The sequence below is a fragment of the Trichosurus vulpecula genome, chromosome 8, assembly GCF_011100635.1.
Source record: "Trichosurus vulpecula isolate mTriVul1 chromosome 8, mTriVul1.pri, whole genome shotgun sequence".
Taxonomy (NCBI): domain Eukaryota; kingdom Metazoa; phylum Chordata; class Mammalia; order Diprotodontia; family Phalangeridae; genus Trichosurus; species Trichosurus vulpecula.
This window is the reverse complement of record NC_050580.1, coordinates 63,152,237-63,171,589: the sequence shown is the minus strand read 5'-3', so window position 1 is coordinate 63,171,589 and position 19,353 is coordinate 63,152,237. Positions and strand designations below refer to the sequence as shown.

Genomic DNA, 19,353 nt, shown 5'->3' with positions numbered 1-19,353 from the left:
AAATGGTGTCACATTTAAGATCTATAGCAGCACTTTTGGTTGTAACAGGAAACAGAGGTAGCTCCAGGCACTAAAAAGAAGGATCTGGGTGAAGTCAGAGCACCTACACTACAAAGGAAGATCAGGATGGAATATATAGAGCACCTGGATTCAAATCTTAGTTCTGACACTTTCTACCTGGATCACCTAGGAAAGTCACTTTGACTTCTCCAAGACCTTTCAGTTGCCTTCCTACTCTAAAGCTGTGATCCATTGAAACTTAGCCTACTGAGCCAAGAATTTCTGAAAATTGGTGGCATACGTATTGAATCAAGTATTATATCATAAAAATATTTTGAAAAGTTCAGAGAAATCAAAAGATATCTGGAATCAGATCAATGCTATGACAAATACTGAATAAAGAAGACTCAGGAGAAAGTAGGCTTCCCTGCTTTTGATCAAGAGATGGTGAATTGTAGGAGTCTTATGCTATCTCATGCTCAATGTGTTGGTTTCTTTTGCTTAACTGTCCTTTGTTATCAGAGAAGGTTCCATTTGTTGGGGGTAAGAGGCAGTATTGGGAAGTGGCAGTGATTCTTTATGATCAAATATCACCTTCAAGAAAAAAGGAACCCAAGATTGTCTCCATTCCCTAATGAGAAAATGCAGGAAGACCTACCGAAGGTGCCCAAATGGATATTAGCCTATTGACTTGGGATATGGAAAGGAGAGCCATCGTGAGATCCTTCATGCTCTCTATACCAGAACTTTAAAGACACACACAAGCACACATGTTAACATTGAGACATCAGCTATCATCTCACCTTTATTCTTGACTCATCCATGTTGAGCCTTGCTGCCAGTTCTTCCCTTTCTCCTATACCAGGATAGCGGTTCTTTTCAAAATTGTCGACAAGAATACCAATCTGTTCTTTTGTAAATAGTGTGCGTTTCCTTCTTGAGGAAGGAGCTTGTTCTAGGAGAAAAAGTGAAGAAAAGTTTTGGAGAGTTACAGGAGCATTTCCTCCCCTTACTAGGTCAACCAGACAAAGTACTCCCAAGACACCTAAGCTGATTTCCCTATAGCAAGGAGAGATACAAAGACTGGCTCAGAGTCACACAGCCAGGCTGTGTCACAGGCAGAACTAGAACCCAGGCCATATGACTTCAAAGGCAGATCTTTACTCCTGATGTCAGGATTGCCTCTCAACATTTGAGCTAGCTTCTAAATTCCACATTTCTTCAGTACCTACTATATTGTGTTAGATTAAGGTGGAATACAGATCAATACAATTTGGTGCCTCATGAAGGATAGCTTGAGAATTTCTCCTTAACAAACTACTCCATTCTCAAGAATTCAAGCACACACACCCAGGGTCCTAAAGTCCTTGTGACTACATTAGTTTGTAGAAAACTCCTGAGGAAAACCTCTCTACCAATAATAACAATAATAAATTATAATATACATATCTAGATATAGCTCACTTAAGGTTTCTAAAGCAATTTGCAAACATGATCTCAGTTCTTCACCAAAATCTTGTGTACTATTATTATCATCATTTTACATATGTCAGAGTTTAAGTGACTTGCTCAGGGTCACACAAATAAGGGTTAGGGACAGAGTAGGACCTCAGCCTTCCTGACTCCCAAATCCAAGGTGCCACCTAGTTGGTGTATGAATTTGGCACTTTCTCTACAGGCAGAGCATATATTTCAGAGACTAGTCTTTAATTACTTAGGTCTTCCCAGCTCTGGAATCAGCTCTACATCCACTGAGACTTCTGCCTCCCCAAATCCCAGCTCCAGGGAGATAAGTATCTAACATTACTGTCATGACCTATTACAAAAATCTCTGAAAAACAATGTTAACCAATTCCACAAAATTGTAGCAAAGTATTCCACTAAAGTGGAGTAACAGGATCTAACCCTTTCAAGACACCATGAGAAGAAAACCACCAGATCTAATGTCTCATTAATAATGGCTGGATAAATAATCATTTTTCTTAATGTTTTGACCATCATTCATGCTCCTTCAACAGTGCATTTATTGCCAACTGCAAGCTGCTAAGGGTAGAACATACCCTCCCCCCCCATGATGCCCCTACCTTTAGCCAGTTCTCCTTAGGAGATGTAATACACAAATTGATAAGCATGCCCTGGATAATTTGGGCAATGGAGAGAATATTAACTAAGCAGAAGAGAGGAGAGAGATGGATTCCAATTTACAGCCAATCTCACTGTGCTGTTACACAAAGAACATAGTTACAATCCACCTAGTAAGACACTACACTTAGCTCAGCCATTTGTTAAGGGCCAAGGACATGGCACTGTGCACTGGAGTAGAAGCTGAGGGGAAATTTGAACTAGTAAAAGTCTTCTAAAACTAACTCAGAAACTATCCACTCTACTGAAGGAATGAAGTGCAAATTCATTCAAACCATAGAAATACTATGCAGAAGCTTTCCCATCTTCCACAGAGGAAAGTAAGTGAATTTCAGACAGGCTTTGAGGACAAAGAGCATGTTACTTACTAAAGGAATCCAGCTTCTCCTCCTCTGGTGTTGGGTTGTTGACCATCTTCTTTGGAGAGTCAAGAGATCAGATCCAAATCGTAAGAAGTAATGGAGGAGCACTGAGCCTTGGGATTTTTATACTGTCCCTTCAAGTTCCAGCTCATAGAAACCAAGAGCCCTGCCTCTTTTTATTTTCTGGAGATGCTCTCTGAAGGCAGGTTCACAAGTACCTCCTTCAAAGGACTGAATCTATTAGGTGGGCTAAAACCTAGGTAGACATGGAAGGGTGGGGCCTCTCATCTAAATACTCAGGAAAAGTAGGTGTTAAGTGGAATGGTAAGAAGGGTGTGACTTTTCCATTTAGGAGTGCTTCTCAGCACTAAGTCTTGCCTTTCAAATGTAATGGCAAGCAAAATGGGATTTCTGTTGTCTTTTTTTGAGTGCTTCTCAGCACTAAGGCAATCAAGTGATTTGATGAGTCTTGCCTTTGTTCCAATCAAAAGGCTTTGATTGAATTGGGAGTCTTTGATGACCTGCTTAAACCACTGGAAGGCTTAGGTCACATGGGTTTGAGTTACACATTTGTGATGCCCTCTGACCCTGAAGAAGAATATATATACTAGGGGGTTAGCCTGTTGCTTTGGGGCTCACTCACTCACTGGAAGAGTGTCTTGTGATTTGACCACACAAGACTCTGGGTAGCCCTACTGTGCTCAACAGCAAGGAGGGAGTGAGAGGAAGATGAATTCCCCAAAGAAGTTACCCTCATCCTATGCCACCCATTCTTAGGATGTTCTTGTCAGAGTTCCAAAAACTCATCAAAAAAGAATCCTTAAAACACAGAACAACTGAAGTCTTTAGAACACTTAGCCTACTTTATCTCAGGCAGTTCTCATAGAAACCTTTGGAGGCAGTAGGTGAGCATTGGGGATTTGTGACTTTAAACACAACCTGTGATCTCACAAGGTTAGGGAGCTCAGACTGAAGAATTTCTGTTTACCCAAGCAGGTAGACATCTCTGCAAAGGAGACACTTAGAGCCCTAGGTCACAGAAAATGTCAGTGACTCACCCAGGGTCCTCAAAGGCCAGCTCTCCATCCACAATGGAGCACAGCATCCCAAAGGTAGTGTTGTCTCCATTTTTGTACATGGGGAAACTGAGGCTCAGAGGAGTTCAATGACTGGCCCATGGTCACACAGCTAGTAAGAACCAGGGTCTTCTTGACACCTTATCTAGCCTTCTATTTACTGTCATAGATCCATGTAGCTCTGGCCTGGATCTGTGGTCTGAGGGGTCCAGTGTTACATGATATTACAAAATGGGCTTTCACAAAGACCTGGGCCCAGAACCTTCAACAAACTGCCAGAGACATATATTCATCTTCACCATATACAAACACCACTAAATGCTGAGAGTCAGAGACATTCAACCCACCCTTATTTCCAAGAACTTAGAATCCAAGGTGGGAAATGAGACAAAGTGTAAGTTAAACAAAATTCAGTAAACACATTCTGAAGACATGTATGAAGAAAACTGCTCTTCAAATGGCTATAGAAATGGATGCCCTGACCAGCTGCCAGGGTCAATATAGGTTTTTTCAATGCCCTGAACTCAATTGATATCAGATGACAAGAGACAAATATCTCTGTCTACTTCCACCTCACTGTATGACCAAAGGCTAATCCTTTCCTCTTTCTGTCTTCAGGTGTAAAATTTGGTGGTTTTGGGGGGAGAAGGGTCTTAGAGACATGACCTCTTTGAATTGGGGAAACTCTTAGGGGCTTGTTGAGTCAGACACAAGGTGCATGAAACAAATGATGCACAGCAGAGGCTGAGGCTGATACTTTTGAGTTCAATGACAGAATGGTTTGCAGCTGACAGTGCAGTCCTGATAAGTCGTTTTGAAAAGTTGGCCAGATAGGCAAAGAAGGAGTCCTACCAAATTCTTTTTATGACACAAATAAAGTACTAATATCTAAACCAGGAAGAGTCAAAACAGAGAAAGAAAATTATAGACCAATTTCCCTCATGAATATAGATGCAAAAATTTTAAATAAAATATTAGCAAAAAGATAACAGCAACTTATCACAAAAATAATACACTATGATATGACCAGGTAGGATTTATTCCAAGAATGCAAGGCTGGTTCAATATTAGGAAAACTATCAATATAATTGAGCATATCAACAACAAAACTAGTAGAAACCATACGATTATCTCAATAGGTGCAGAAAAAGCTTTTAACAAAATACAACACACGTTCCTATTAAAAACACTAGAAAGCATAGGAATAAACAGAGTCTTCCTTAAAATGATAAACAGCATCTATCTAACATCATCAGCAAGCATTATATGTAATAGGAATAAGCTAGATGCATTTGCAATAGGATCAAGAGTGAAACAAGGATGTCCATTATCACCCCTATTATTCAATTTGGTACTTGAAATGTTAGCTTTAGCAATAAGACAAGAAAAAGAAATAGGAGGAATTCAAATAGGCAAAGAAGAGACTAAATTATCACTCTTTGCAGATGATATGATGATTTACTTAGAGAATCCTATAGAATCAAGTAATAAACTATTTGAAGTAATAAATAACTTTAGCAAAGTTGTAGGATATAAAATAAACCCACAAAAATCCTCAGCATTCGTATATATTAGTAACAAAGCCCAACGGCAAGAGACAGAAAGAGAAATTCCATTTAAAGTTATTGTAGACACTATAAAATATTTGGGAGTCTACCTGCCAAGACAAACCCAGGACCTATATGAACACAATTACAAAACACTTTTCACACAAATAAAGTCAGATCTAAATAAATGGAAAAACATCTGTTGCTCATGGTTAGGCCGAGCTAATATAATAAAAATGACAACTTTACCTGAATTAATTTACTTATTCAGTGCCACAACAATCAAACTACCAAAAATTGTTTTATAGAGCTGGATAAAATAATAACAAAATTTATCTGGAAGAACAAAAGGTCCAGAATATCAAGAGAATTAATGAAAAGAAATGCTAAGGAAGCCTAGCCATACCAGATATTAAACTGCATTATGAATTTCTGGAGTCATCAAAACTACTTGGTACTGGCTAAGAAATAGAGTAGTGGATCAGTGGAGTAGGTTAGGTACACAAGATGCAGTAGTCAATGACTATAGCAATCTACTCTTCGATAAACCCAGAGTCCAACTTCTGGGTTAAGAATTCACTATTTCTCAAAAACTGCTGGGAAATTTGGAAAACAGTACGGCAGAAACTGGGCATGGACTGTATACCAAATAAAGTCAAAATGGGTTCATGATTTAAGAATAAAGTCTGATATTATAAGCAATTTGGGAGAGCAAGGCACAGTTTACCTGTCAGATTTATGGAGAAGGGAAGGATTTCTGATCAAACCAGAGACAGAGAGCATTATGAAATGTGAAATGGATAATTTTGATTATGTTAAACTGAAAAGTTTTTGTACAAACAAAGCCAATGCAACAAAGATTAGGACGGGAGCAGAAAATTGGGAATCTTTACAACCAGTGTCTCTGATAAAGGCCTCATATCTAATATATACAGGGAACTGAGCCAAATTTATAGGAATACAAGTCATTCTCCAATTGAGAAATGGTGAAAGGATATGAACAGGCAGTTTTCAGAGGAAGAAATTAAAGATATCTAGAGGCATATGAAAAAAATGCTCTAAATCTCTATTAATTAGAGAAATGCAAATCAAAACAATTCTTAGGTACCACATCTCTCCTGTCAGATTGGCTAACATGACAAAACAGGAAAATGATAAATGCTGGAGAAGATCTGGGAAAATAGGAACACTGTTGATGGAGCTGTGAACTGATCCAGTCATTCTGGAGAGCAATTTCGAACTATGCCCAAAGGGCTATAAAAATGTGCATAATCTTTGACCCAGCAATACCACTTCTAGGGCTGTATCCCAAAGAGATCACACAAGTGGGAAATGGACCTGTTTGTACACAAATATTTATAGCTGCTCTTTTTGTGGTGGCAAAGAATTGGAAATCAAGGGAATGCCCATCATTTGGGTAATGGCTAAACAAGTTGTGGTATATGAATGTAATGGAATACTATTGTGCTATAAGAAAAGAGGAGCAGATGGACTTCATTATAACCTGGTATGACTTATATGAACTGATGCTGAGTGAGGGGAGCAGAACCAGGAGATCATCATACATGATTACAGACACAAGGTATCTGTAAGGACTAACTTTGATAGACTTGACTCAGCTCATCAAAGACAGCTCCAAAAGACTCTTGATGGAAAAAGCTATGCGCATCCAGAAAGAGAATTATGAAGTCTGAATGCAGATTGAGGCAAACTTTTTGTTCTCTTTTTTTTTAATCCTTTTTTGGTTTTGTTTCTCCTGTCTCATGATTCATTCCATTGATTATAATTCTTCTTTACACAACTTAACTATTTTGTAAATAAGTTCAATGTGAAGGTATATGTAGAACCTATATTGGATTACATGCCATCTTGGCGGGGAGGGCAGAGCAGAGGGAAGGGGAGAAAATTTGGAACTCAAAAACTTGTGGAACTGGGTGCTGTAAACTAAAAATGAAAAATAAATTTTAAAAATACAACTATTTTCTTTTATCAAATAAAAAAAAAAAAAAGATAAGTTGGCCAGATTGGGGGCTGTCAACAGACTCCACTAACCCAGCCTTTGAAGTGAAGAAAGACCTGGTCTCTGACACAAACTATTTGCATAACCCTGGCTAAGTCATTTCTTAGGGTTCTAAGCAAGACTATAAGATAGCAAATGGGGGGTGGAGGTGGTGAAGACAAAGGAAGGTAAATGCCAACTTGCACAGAGGGAGCATCCTCACTGATGTCATTTTCATTTATTTTGAATCTTTAGGTAAGAAGAACTGAATTTTTTCAATTTTTAAGACTTGTCTTTTCAGCAATTTGTTTTTCATGTGTTTTCATGTTTCACCTTAAGGGAAACAAAGGTTAACAAATTTGCTCAAAATCTCACAGCTAGTAAACATCTAAGACTGTATTTGAACTCAGGTCCTCCTGATTCCAGACCCAGCCCTCTATCCATTATGCCACTGAGCTGGTTTGAAGTTTGGAGAGGTGTATGTTGTATCCTGAGAGGATAGCTCAGTGACTTGTAAGCAGTCGTTGGCACTGTTTTAGGGGCTTATGGTGATGCTTGAAATGGACTTTAAAAAAAATCAATTTTTGGGAAGGCCCTTGTGTTGGGTGCTCCTCTCAGCACCACCTGGCACTAGAGGAGGCTTTGGCAGAGCTCTCAGAGGCCCAGGCCTTGAGCTTCTGACCCTGCAGTCACTAACTCCTGTCTCAGTCCCTTGCCTGGGCTCTGGTCTCAGCAGAGTCCTCAGGACATAGGGTGCACAGGGCCAGAATAAACCCAGCTCAGCCAGGCCTGAGCCAGCAGCAGCACACCAGCCAGAGGAGGGCATATAGGTGTGTGCTTCTCCCAGCCACGAAGGCTGAGAAACTCAGGGGTCCTCTTGGCCTACCCCAGTCAAGCTTGTTTGAGTTCAAGTACCTGGTCCTGGGTGAGCTGCACAGATGTTTGAGCTCTCTCCAAAATGTTCTTGGTCTGCCTTAGCTACTGGAAACTAGAGACTGCTGCCCAGTCAGCAGAGTTCCCAGAGTGAAATGTCGTGACCTACAAGGTCAGTTACACCAGTGGGCTATGCTACTGTCATATCCCTCTAGAGTTCTGAGGATCAAATTACAGAACATCTATTAAGTATCTGTTTTTGGCATGTTTTTTTGGCAGGGCAGTTAGGGTTAAGTGACTTGCCCAAGGTCACACAACTAGTACGTGTGTCAAGTGTCTGAGGCCGGATTTAAATGCAGGTCCTCCTGACTCCAGGACTCCAGGGCCGGTGTTCTACTCATTGCACCACCTAGCTGCCCCCACTACTGTCACATCCCACAAGGCTATGACAACCTCTCCCACTATCAGACCATTCACTTTCTTGGGCATCTTTGGGCCCAGCCTCCTTCTGTCCACCTGTACTGTTACCCACAGATGGCTGCTAGAGTAACATGGTATAATGGTAATCAGGGAAAGACTTTTTACTGTTCTTTTGGGATGCTAAGGCTATCAAATGCCTTTAATGAGTCTGGCCTTTGTTTGAATGGGGCAGGTAAAGTGGGATCTTTTTTGTCTTGGAGTGTTTCTCAGCACTAAGACAATCGGAAGTCATTGATTTGTATATGATGTGGTGATGTGGTGTTGGTGGTTGAGGAACTTTCCCACACCCTAAATGCCCTAAGAGTCCTGAACAGGGTATAAGAGCTCTGAGGCTGGCATTCGACTTTTGGGGGCACACTCATTGAAAGAGTGTGGATGACAAGACTCTGGGCAAAGCCACCCTGGCTTTGATAATCCAGATGTTGGTGCTTCTATGGTAACTACATATTGCTATGGATAGACTGGTTTGTGTTGTTTGCTCTGTTTATAATGTATGCTTGTAATTTGTTTGTATTTGACTTGAAGTTCAGGGGGCTGATCTTTTCCCCCTGAACTAAGTGAATGATATATGTAGGTTTAATTAAATTGAGGTTGTTAACCCAAGTTGATCTCTTTAGAAAAGCAGATCAAAAAACTTGTGCTAGCAGCCTTCTGTATGCTCATTGTTGGTCTTCCACCCCCAAAACACCTGCTAGCAACCTTGTTACATATTGTAATATTAAGGTGGGACTTTTTTTTTCTGTTTTAGAATGCTAAATTAAGTGCTTTTGATTAAGTCTTACTAGGTGCAACACTCCAGGCACACACCCTTTTGCTAACTAGGTGTTAAGCCCCCATGTTCACACCCTTTTGCTGATTAAGTGTGAATCCTTTGGGCCCTGAAGAGGATATAAAAACTCAAAGGTTAGCATTTTGTAGAGAGCTCTCACTCATTGGCAAGAGTGTGGGTGTGGAGATTCTGGGTAGACATTAAGGAGCACCACCAGCTTTGAAGAAACCCAGATGTTTGGTTTGGAGGCTCCCACTCACTGGAAGAGTAGCGGGTGACTGGGCAAGCCATTGTAACTGCCCCTCCCCGCTCCCTGCCTTGCTAACCCAGATGTTGATTTGTATGTGGTCTGTTTACAATGTGTTTGTTACTTTGTATTTGCTCTGAAATTCAGGTTGCTGGCTTTTCCTCCTGAACTAAGTGAATGATATTTATATGTTGGATTAAAGTGAGATTGTTAACCCCTTAAAGTTACTTTCCTTAGTAAAGCAGATCAAAGAACCCATGCTGGCAGTTCTTCTTGCTGGTCTTGTTGGGTCTTACACCCTGCAGCAGCTGCTAGCCAAATTGTTATTACACATATGGGTAGAGAATGACAAACTAGGTTCAGAAAAAGCCTTTTTTCATTACCCATTCCCCTAAGTTTATGTTGGAGGAAAGATCTAAGGGGAAAACTCTCCTATATGGGACACAGGTTTCCCCATGCTCGCCTCTGCAGGGGCAGAGTTAGTGCCCTGGTGGTTCTCCCAGTGCTGCACTGGTGCCAAGTGTCCCATTATTTATCAGGGTGGCCACAACAGCTCCCTTGGCCCGACCCCAGGAGAGGCAGTACCCATGCCAAGTGAGGAGAGGAACCCCACCACCACCACCACCAAGAACCTGAGCCTGGAGAATGGAAAGTCCTGGAAGGTGCAAAGCCAAGAGTAAGGAGAAGAAACTCCCATGGAGGTGGTCAGTGAGCTCATGTTGACCATCACAGACCCTGCAGCCATGCCCAGGCCTGAGACCAGTATGTTGTCAACTAAGGCTAGAGGGATGAGACCCCAGGGTAGAGGAGCCTTTCTGGGACCACTGAGTTCTATGTCATAAAAAACTGACTGGTTCCAAAGGCCAATAGGTAGGTACAGCTCTGGTTGGTTACCTGCAGAACTTCTTTTTTCCCCATTGCCCTGAATATCCAAAAAGCACGTTGCCAAGTTTGCATTTCACCCACAGCACAAGAGACACTGGTCCTCCTAAAAGATGGACAGGTCCAGAATCTGCTTATGAACATTCTCTACCCACCCAAGGCTTCCTGGAAATTGTCTTCTGTGCAGTCACATGCAAGGAACAAATCAAGGGATATGGAACTCACTTCATGGACCACCTAGGAGTAGCACATCAAGCAGAGTGCCCTCTATTTCCTCATCTAGGCCTGTGGATACATCATCATGTGTTACTTCAAAAAGGTTTTCCCAAGGACTTCAAGGTTTCCAACAGTCCTTGCCTGGCTTATATCAAGGATTATGAGGCCATGCTGACGGCAGTGAATCACAGGATTCTCTGTATGAGCTTTCCCACATCAAGTTTGTAGGGTGCTCTGTATATCTAACACGTTTGAGGGGGGTACTCCATATCCCTCACTTTCAGGTTCACAGATTCCATTTCCAGGGGGAACATGTACACCAGCTTCCAGGGGTAGCCCAGTGGTTCTGCCATTCTCATAAACAATCAGACAACAGACACAAATTAGCTCTTAGCAAACGCATTTATTAAGATGGAATAGTAAGAACAAAACAAAACATGCCTCCCATGAAACTGAGTTGCACCCTCCCACAAATACAAACAATATTTTTGGAAAGAATGGGCTCAAACATAAAGTACAAGGATAGTGAGGCACATGTGTATCAAAGTGTTGTGGCAAAGGAAGACTCAGCCCACCCAGTACTACAGAGCCTGGAATTTCTTTCTCTTTCCATTGAATCTTCATACACCTTCCCTTGGGGTCAGTGTCTCTGCTGAGTGGGTTGCTCAGCTGGGGCTCTGGGGTCTTTTCCTCTGCAGAGCCTGCCTAGACTGCCAGAGTTTTCTCTCTCTTGAGTTAACAGCTTGCTCTCTTCTCTGCTTCCAGGGTTCCCATTTGTATCCTCTGGAGTGAACACTGTGTCAGTAGGCTTCAACAAGGGGTCAGTCACCCTTTGCCTGAATACTTCCTTCTGGCACTGGCAGCATATTCCATTTTTGAGGAGCTCTAATTTTTACAAAGTGTTCCCTGAAACTAAGTCAAAGCTTGCTTCCTTGTCATTTCCACACACATCTTCTCTACGCTACTCCTAATTACGTCAATTAGTCCTCCTCATGTGACATGGCTTCCAGGTCCTTCATCTTCCTGGTCACTTTCTCTGGGCATGCACCAAGCTTGGCAACAACTTTCCTAAGTGTGGAAGAACTGAATCTAATAATCCAGACCTAGCATGTCTGACTCCCACAGAATAGAGGGCAGGCAGTCATAGACTTCGTTCAGGAATTACAAAAGTTTAAGCTAAAGCTGTAATGGTTTTTGGCAGATGCAACACTCTGACATTTTAAACTTGTATCTAGCTATAAGTACTATAGTCTAAACCTGTGTATTTGATTTTCTAAAGTACAGAATTTTACATTCAGAATCCCGGACTGTCAAATCTAGAAAAGGCCTTAGAGATCAACTAGTCCATTTTTATAGATGAGAAAATGAAGGTCTTGATTTTATTAAATTTCATTTTATTAAATGTGATTCATTATTCCAGGCTATCAAGATTTTTAATGCCCTCTCTGTCCGCCAATATATTAACATCCATAAATTTGTTAAATATAACATCTGTGTTTCTTCTCCAAATTGCTGACAAAAATGTTAAATGAAGAGGAGTTAAAGATAGTCTCAAGGCATTCCACTGGCCACCTTTATCCAGACTAATCTATTAATCAGTTTCTAAAAGAAAGGAGCAATGATAGGCTAAAGGACACTCAACTTTGTGGCTGCTTCCTGTGCAATTTTGTGTCATCTCCTTCAAATAAAGGAAAAAAATCTCAAAACAATCCTGATCATGGAGGGTAATAGCAACCAACACAAATGTTCAAATGATTCCTGCTTCAACCCCCATTTTTTCAGTAAATAGGGGAAGGTCCAATGCCTCCCTGCCTCTCTAAACTATACCCATCCTCTCCCTCAGCCATAGAGACTGTCAGTAAATCCTCCTTCTACATGAGGGGTTTGTGTGCTAGGAAGAGGGCCATATCTGAAAGGTGGTGAAAGCATACCTCCTCCTCTTCCTTCTCTTCCTCTGGCTCAGCAGATTTTCCCTTGTGTACATCCCCAGTCTCTATAAAAAAAAAAAAAAGAACCATTGAAAGACAATTGTAAAACCCATAATTCCACATATTTCAGACTGAGCCCCCATCACCTGACACTTTTCTTTTAAGATTCACTATACAGAAACATGCACCCCTTTTCTTCTTGGGTTTGCCAGTCAGAGTTCTGCATTCCTGCCTTCTTTCAACAAATGCCAAGTCACCATCTGTTAAGAACCTACTATGAATAAGGAAGACAAAAATACAGCAGTCTTTCTCCTCAAAGAGTTTACAGTCATTTCACAGGAGGCACAGAACCTGCACACAGAGAAAGCAATTCACAGCAAACTGGGGGGAGGGGGTGGACAACTATCCCTGCCAACTATGGCAGGGATCTCTGCTTTTTGTATGTCATAGTCCCTCCTCAGAGTAGTTATTTGCTAAATATCTAACCACTTACTTACCATCATCGTCCAAAAGTTTCTGAGCATCTTTATCTGCTTCCCATCTTCCAGTCACAAAGCAATCACAAATACTGTTCATCACCTCACATGAAAAAAAAACAAAAAACACAGTATTTAGATCCTGCGCACCAAACACTTCACAGAAACTTTCTAGCTATCAAACAGCAATATGGTTTACATCTGCCTCTGGTTCTTACTTTCCCAAGCAATCTGACGTCTCCTCTCTTTTGTCCTAAAGGCTAACCTTCTCTTTGATGCCTGCCTCTAGCACAGAGCTCAATATGGAGCCCATGACCCTAGGCAGCAAGGAGGGAAGAAGCTAGCCCACCGATGTTAAGGGACTTACTCAAGCTGGAATCAGAGTTATGGTAATGCTACCAGTTCCACAACTTGTCCAACATCACACAGTCAAACAGACAACACAAAGGCGTCCTTGCTACATTTCTAATTCCAATCGCTAAGAGCTTGATAATAAATTTTGAAACCTTGTCCTCCACATTTTTTCCCTATTTTCAATTAATTTCAACAAAAGAAAATTTCTGCAAAGACACTTTTCACAGCCTGGCCGGCCCAGCACTCCTCTAAGCCAGGGGCTCTTAACTTCTTCTGTGTGTTGCAGCCCAACTCCACCCCCAGAAAAATATGATGAAGACTATGGACCCTTCCTCAGAATGTTTTTAGATACATTAAAAACAAAAAACAGAACCACAGAATTACTAAGGAAACCAATCACAGTGAAACAGAATTATCGGGGAAAAAATTAAGTCATGAATACAAACATTCAGTCTAAACAAAATAGTCCTGTAACCGTTACCTTTACATCCAGCTGTACCTCAGAAATTAGATCTTTTTTTTTTTTTACAGTTCACTGAGGCCCCACCTCAAGTCCAAGTAATTAGGTTCCCCCTTAATTAGCCTGTGATTTTGTCCCTTCCCTTCCAGCTCCGTCCCCCACAAACTTTGTTGCTCCTTAACTTCCCTGTTGGGCACCACAGGGATTGAATTTCCTACCTCTAAATCCTGCTATCTCATTATATTTCTCCTCTTCTTTCAACACATCTTCCACCTCAACACTCTCCGCCACCCGCTGCGATTTACGTCTTCAAACTCGTCGGAAGCGGAAGTACGGCCTGCGCTTTCCTCCCCGCCTCCCCTGAGGCAGTGGAACAAAGTGTCCGGAGAAAAAGGAAGGGACGGCATTCTCCGAGACGCAGAGACTGAGACGCATTTGATTGGTTGGCGTCGGAGCGCGAGTACGCATGCGTGCTGTCAGGGACGCGCAAGCGTAGTCGGAGCTGCCTCGAGACGTCCCAGCGGGCGGATGAAGGCTCTTTGAGTCAGCTTCAAGCGCGTGGCAGGTAGCCTTGGGTCTGACCTTTTCTAGCCCTTGACTAGAGGAATTCCACGTAATAGCAAAACATTTCTGGACCCTCACACGGTAGTATAACGATATATAGATATATATTAAACCATTTATATATGTGTATGTACGTATGTATACACGAATACAGATAATCATGTATGTACATATATAAAAAATCATATATGTGTAAATATAACCATGTATGCAACCATATATGTATATTTCATATATAACCATTATATATAAGTATATATAACCATTATATATAAATATACGTGTAACCATTATACATAAAATATTTGTATGCATTTATGTAACTATGATAGCAAAACCGCACATGCTTGAGATTGATTGAGAAATGCAACATGTTAATGTTTGGTGTATACAGATTGAAGGACCCCAGCAGTAATTTCATGTTGTGGACATGTGATAGAGCCTTCCAAGCTCCTATTGGTCTGATCAGCCACAGTAGGATACCTGTACCTTGACCCCAACGTAGTGATGTCATTCTGGTCCTTTTCGAGCACAAAGGACAATAGCCAATCATTGGGAAAAGCTGTCCTGCCTGGTTTTGGAGCTAGGCTTTATTAATTACCTGTGACTTTGGAAATGGAAAAATATCAGTTGCTCATGGTTAGGCTGAGCTAATATAATAAAACTGACAATTTTACCTAAATTTATCTGTCTATTCAGTGCCATACCAATTGAACTACCAAAAAATTATTTTACAGAGCTGGGTAAAATAATAACAAAATTCATCTGGAAGAATAAGAAGTCTAGAATATCTAAGGTATTGATGAAAAGAAATGCTAGAGAAGGTGGCCTAGCCATACCAGATATTAAACTGTACTATAGAGCAGCAGTCATCAAAACTACCTGGTACTGGCTAAGAAACAGAGTTGTGGATCAGTGGAATAGGATAGGAACACAAGATGGAGAAGTCAACAACTATAGCAATCTACTCTTTGATAAACCCAAAGAGGCCAGCTTCTGGGCTAATAATTCACTATTTCACAAAAACTGTTGGGAAAATTGGAAAATGGTAGGGCAGAAACTGGGCATAGACCAATATCTTATACCATATCCTAAAATAAAGTCAAAATGGGTTCATGATTTAGGAGTAAAGGCTGATACTATAAGTAATTTGGGAGAGCAAGGAATAGTTTACTTATCAGATTTATGGAAAAGAAAAGAATTCATGACCCACAAAAGATAGAGAGCATTACAAAATGCAAAATGGATAATTTTGATTATGTTAAATTGAAATGTTTTTGTACAAAAAAAGCCGATGCAACAAAAATTAGGAGGGAAGCAGAAAACTGGGAGAAAATCTTTACAACTAGTGTCTCTGATAAAGGCCTCATTTCTAAAATATGCAGGGAACTGAGCCAAATATATAGGAATACAAGTCATTCCCCAATTGAGAAATGGTCAAAGGATATGAACAGGCAGTTTTCAGAGGAAGAAATTAAAGGTATCTATAGGCATATGAAAAAATGCTCTGGATCACTACTGATTAGAGAAATGCAAATCAAAACAACTCTTAGATACCACATCTCTCCTGTCAGATTGGCTAAAATAACAAAACTGGAAAGTGATAAATGCTGGAGAGAATGTGGGAAAATTGGAACATTGTTACATTGCTGGTGGAGTTGTGAACTGATCCAGCCATTTTGGAGAGCAAGTTGGAACTATGCCCAAAAGAGCTACAAAAATGTTCGTACCCTTTGACCCGGCAATACCACTTCTAGGGTTGTATCCCAAAGAAGTCACACAAGTGGGAAAAGGACCCATATGTACAAAAATATTTATAGCAGCTCTTTTTGTGGTAGCTAAGAACTGGAAATCAAAGGGATACCCATCAATTGGGGAATGGCTAAACAAGCTGTGGTATATGAAGGTAATGGAATACTATTGGAAGGTTCTTGCCACAATATCGAATTGGGGCTGTTGGTCCTTGGGTCTGGTCCTTTGGAGTTTAAATAAATGATCCAATTCCTCTGCCTTCTACTTAGAGAATTCCTTATATCCTGCGATTCTGAACAATTCAGGCGTGCTCATGGTCCTCTTGGAGGTCATGAACTTTGCCTTAATGATATAATGATGTAGAGACCTGAGGACAGACTTTCTGGAATACTGATACTGAAGGAAGAAGAGAAGGAAGAAGAGGTAGAAAGAATGGGCAAAGGCTAGAAGAAATCCATGTTAGGGAAACCAAGGGAGGGAGGACTGAAAAAGGCCTGGTTGTGTCCACTGCTCCAGTAAGGCTGATCTGACAGTGTCTGAGTCTCTTATTCCAAAGGTGATCTAGTAAGGGGAGAAAATGCTCCTGTAACTCTCCAAAACTTTTCTTCCCGTTTCTCCTAGAACAAGCTCCTGCCTCAATAATGAGGAAACGTATGGGATTTACAATAGAACAGATTGGCATTCTTGTCGACTATTATGAAAAGAAGCCCTATCCTACCCTAAGAGAAAGGGAAGAACTGGCAGCAAGGCTCAATGTTGATAAGTTGAGGCTATGGGTGAGTTGAGAGCTAATGTCTCAATGTAACATGTGTACTTGTGTGTGCCTTTAAAGTGCTGGTATAGATAGCATGAGGGATCCTACAATACCTCTCCTTTCCATACACCAATTTGGGCACCATCAGTAGGTTTTCCTGCAATTCATCATTGGGGAATGGAGACAATCCTTGGGTTCCCTTTTTCGTTAAGGCAATATTTGATCATAAAAAATCACTGCCACTTCCTAGTGCTGTCTCCTACCCCCAACAAATGGAATCTTCTCTGATAATAAAGGACAATTAAGCAAAAGAAACCAACACATTGAGCATGAGATACCATAAGACTCCTGTAGTTCACCATCTCTCGACCAAGAGCAAGGAAGCCTACTTCCTCCTGAGTCTTCTTCATTCAGTATTTGTCGTGGCATTGGTCTGAGTCCTGATGTCTTTTGATGTTTCCTCTGATTTCTCTGAACCTTTGACGTTTTTATGATACGATACTGCTTGACTCAATAGTCATGCCACAAATTTTAAGAAATTCCTGACTCAGTAGGCTAAGCTTTGAAGGATCACAGCTTCAGAGTGGGAAGACAGCTCAGAGGTCATCCACCCAACTTGCTCATTTTACACATGAGTAAACAGGGAGAACTCTGGAGAACTCAACATGACTTGCCTGGGTGATCCAGGTAGAAAGTGTCAGAACTACGATTTGAACCCAGGTGCCCTATATACTCTATCCTGATCTTCCTTTGTAGTGTAGGTGCTCTGACTGCACCCAGATTCTTCTCCTTGTGCATGGAGCTGCCTCTGTTTCCTGAAAATTAAGGTCAAGCTAATGGACATCATTACATTTCTGCTTCTCCCCACTTAGGTTTGGTTTCGAAATAGAAGATACAGAAAAAAGCAAAAGCAGCCATTACTGGCTTTCACTTGCTCAAGAAAACAGATAGAATGGGAAAATCCATCCCAAAGTGAGATTCTAGAAGAGAATGAGCTATCACCACCAGATACATCCAGGTCTCCATCTCAGCCAGATGAGCTTGGCCTTCAGCTTCATAACCTCCCGAGGCCAGTGTCCCAGGGAAGCTCCAGTCGATGTGCATCTTCCTGGGCCCTGCAGGGAACCCAAAGGCCAGAGAACCATGGCACGCACACCTCCTTTTATGGAGGAGTGAAGCCACCATTTCCTTGTCAGCAGCAAGGATGGACAACAGGACAGTTGTCCTCCCACTATCACCCACTACCTTTTCAATGTGCACAGGAGCCCCCAAGTCAGCTGCATCAGCCATACCCCCAACAACCACACACCCAGCAGCCACCAGCCCTGTTGCCCTTGGTGCCCCAGACTCCCACCTTCCAGGTACAGCAGCTGACCTCATCTTTGCATCAGTCACCACAGGAGCATCAAATTCAGACACGGTCACCCCCATTGATGAGGGAGGAAGAGCAGCCAGATGAATTGTTGCCTTCTTCTGAGCAGCAAGAACTGCAGCTCATCAATCTATATGAGAGAGCTGTTGGGATTGGGCCTACAATGCTTCTCCCTGAGGGACATCTGGCTGCCCACCCAGGAGATCTGGATACTATCTTGAGAGATCTGGATGACATTCTGAAAGGTCCAACTTTCCCTCAGGGACACATGACTGCTGAGACACTAGATGCCATGTACAAGCAGATCAATGACTTATTGGCTGTGTTTAATGATTAATTCTTGAGAAATATGAGGAATTTTGTATCCTGTGGTGTGACCTAGCACTATCACAGTACCTGTGACTTTATAAGTCATCCTGGGATGGATGTTTCTTTCTTTCAGGGCTTGTAAACTCATTTATAAAGTGGAAAAGAATAAAAGGATGTATTAGAAATTAGAATCTAACCACATCTTGTTTACAAGAAACACATTTGAGACAGAAATATTCTCATAAAATTATAATAAGGGGCTAGAAGAGTATGCTTCAGGGGATCTAAAAGAGGTAGGGATAGACCAGTCAATTGTAAAAATAGACTTGATTAAAAGGGGATAAATAGGGAAATGCAATAAAGATATTTTCATGCTTCAAAGTATCAAAGACAATGGATTAATATCAGCCCATATGTGTATATGTGTGTGTATTTATGGGTATTTTTAATATGCTTTTAATTACATAATATCTAAGCACCTAAAGGAAATAGTCATTGATTTACAGGAAATATAGACAGTAAAACTCTCATTGGGGAATTCGTTGCATTGCTTTCAGCCTTGAGACAAATCTAACAAATTTTTAGAAGAAAGATATCAAGGACTTTAATAGAATATTAGAAAATTTAGATACGATAGCTCTCTGGTAATTACTGTGCCCAACATGCTTCTCAAAATTGACCATGTATTAGGGCATAACAATTTCACAAGCAAATGCAGAAAAGCAGAAATCCTAAAAACACCCTTTACAGAAGACATAGAATTAAATTTATATTAAATGCTAGTTGAAAAA

At 41.0% G+C, this 19,353-nt stretch overlaps 1 protein-coding gene and 1 long non-coding RNA gene across 2 annotated transcripts; one reads left to right on the top strand and one right to left on the bottom strand.

Annotated features, from left to right (window-relative positions):
• Nucleotides 1–10,976: 10,976 nt before the first annotated feature.
• On the bottom strand, nucleotides 10,977–14,134 carry LOC118827969. Its single transcript, XR_005008924.1, has 3 exons — nucleotides 14,030–14,134; nucleotides 13,019–13,100; nucleotides 10,977–12,586 (listed from the first exon to the last, which is right to left on the bottom strand). It is a non-coding gene; the product is annotated as an uncharacterized LOC118827969 (long non-coding RNA).
• A 2,635-nt stretch (nucleotides 14,135–16,769) lies between these two features.
• Nucleotides 16,770–18,672, top strand: LOC118830170 (homeobox protein OTX1 B-like). Its single transcript, XM_036737072.1, has 2 exons — nucleotides 16,770–16,903; nucleotides 17,754–18,672. The coding sequence occupies exons 1-2, from the start codon at nucleotides 16,781–16,783 to the stop codon at nucleotides 18,588–18,590; spliced, it is 960 nt and encodes a 319-aa protein (XP_036592967.1). The 5' UTR covers nucleotides 16,770–16,780; the 3' UTR covers nucleotides 18,591–18,672.
• Nucleotides 18,673–19,353: the final 681 nt, after the last annotated feature.

Excerpts from the sequence above, each read along its gene's own strand:
- LOC118830170 (XM_036737072.1), top strand. The coding sequence starts at position 16,781 with ATGGGATTTACAATAGAACAGATTGGCATTCTTGTCGACTATTATGAA. Across the intron at positions 16,904-17,753 it reads TTGATAAGTTGAGGCTATGG|GTTTGGTTTCGAAATAGAAG; the intron begins GTGAGTTGAGAG and ends CTCCCCACTTAG.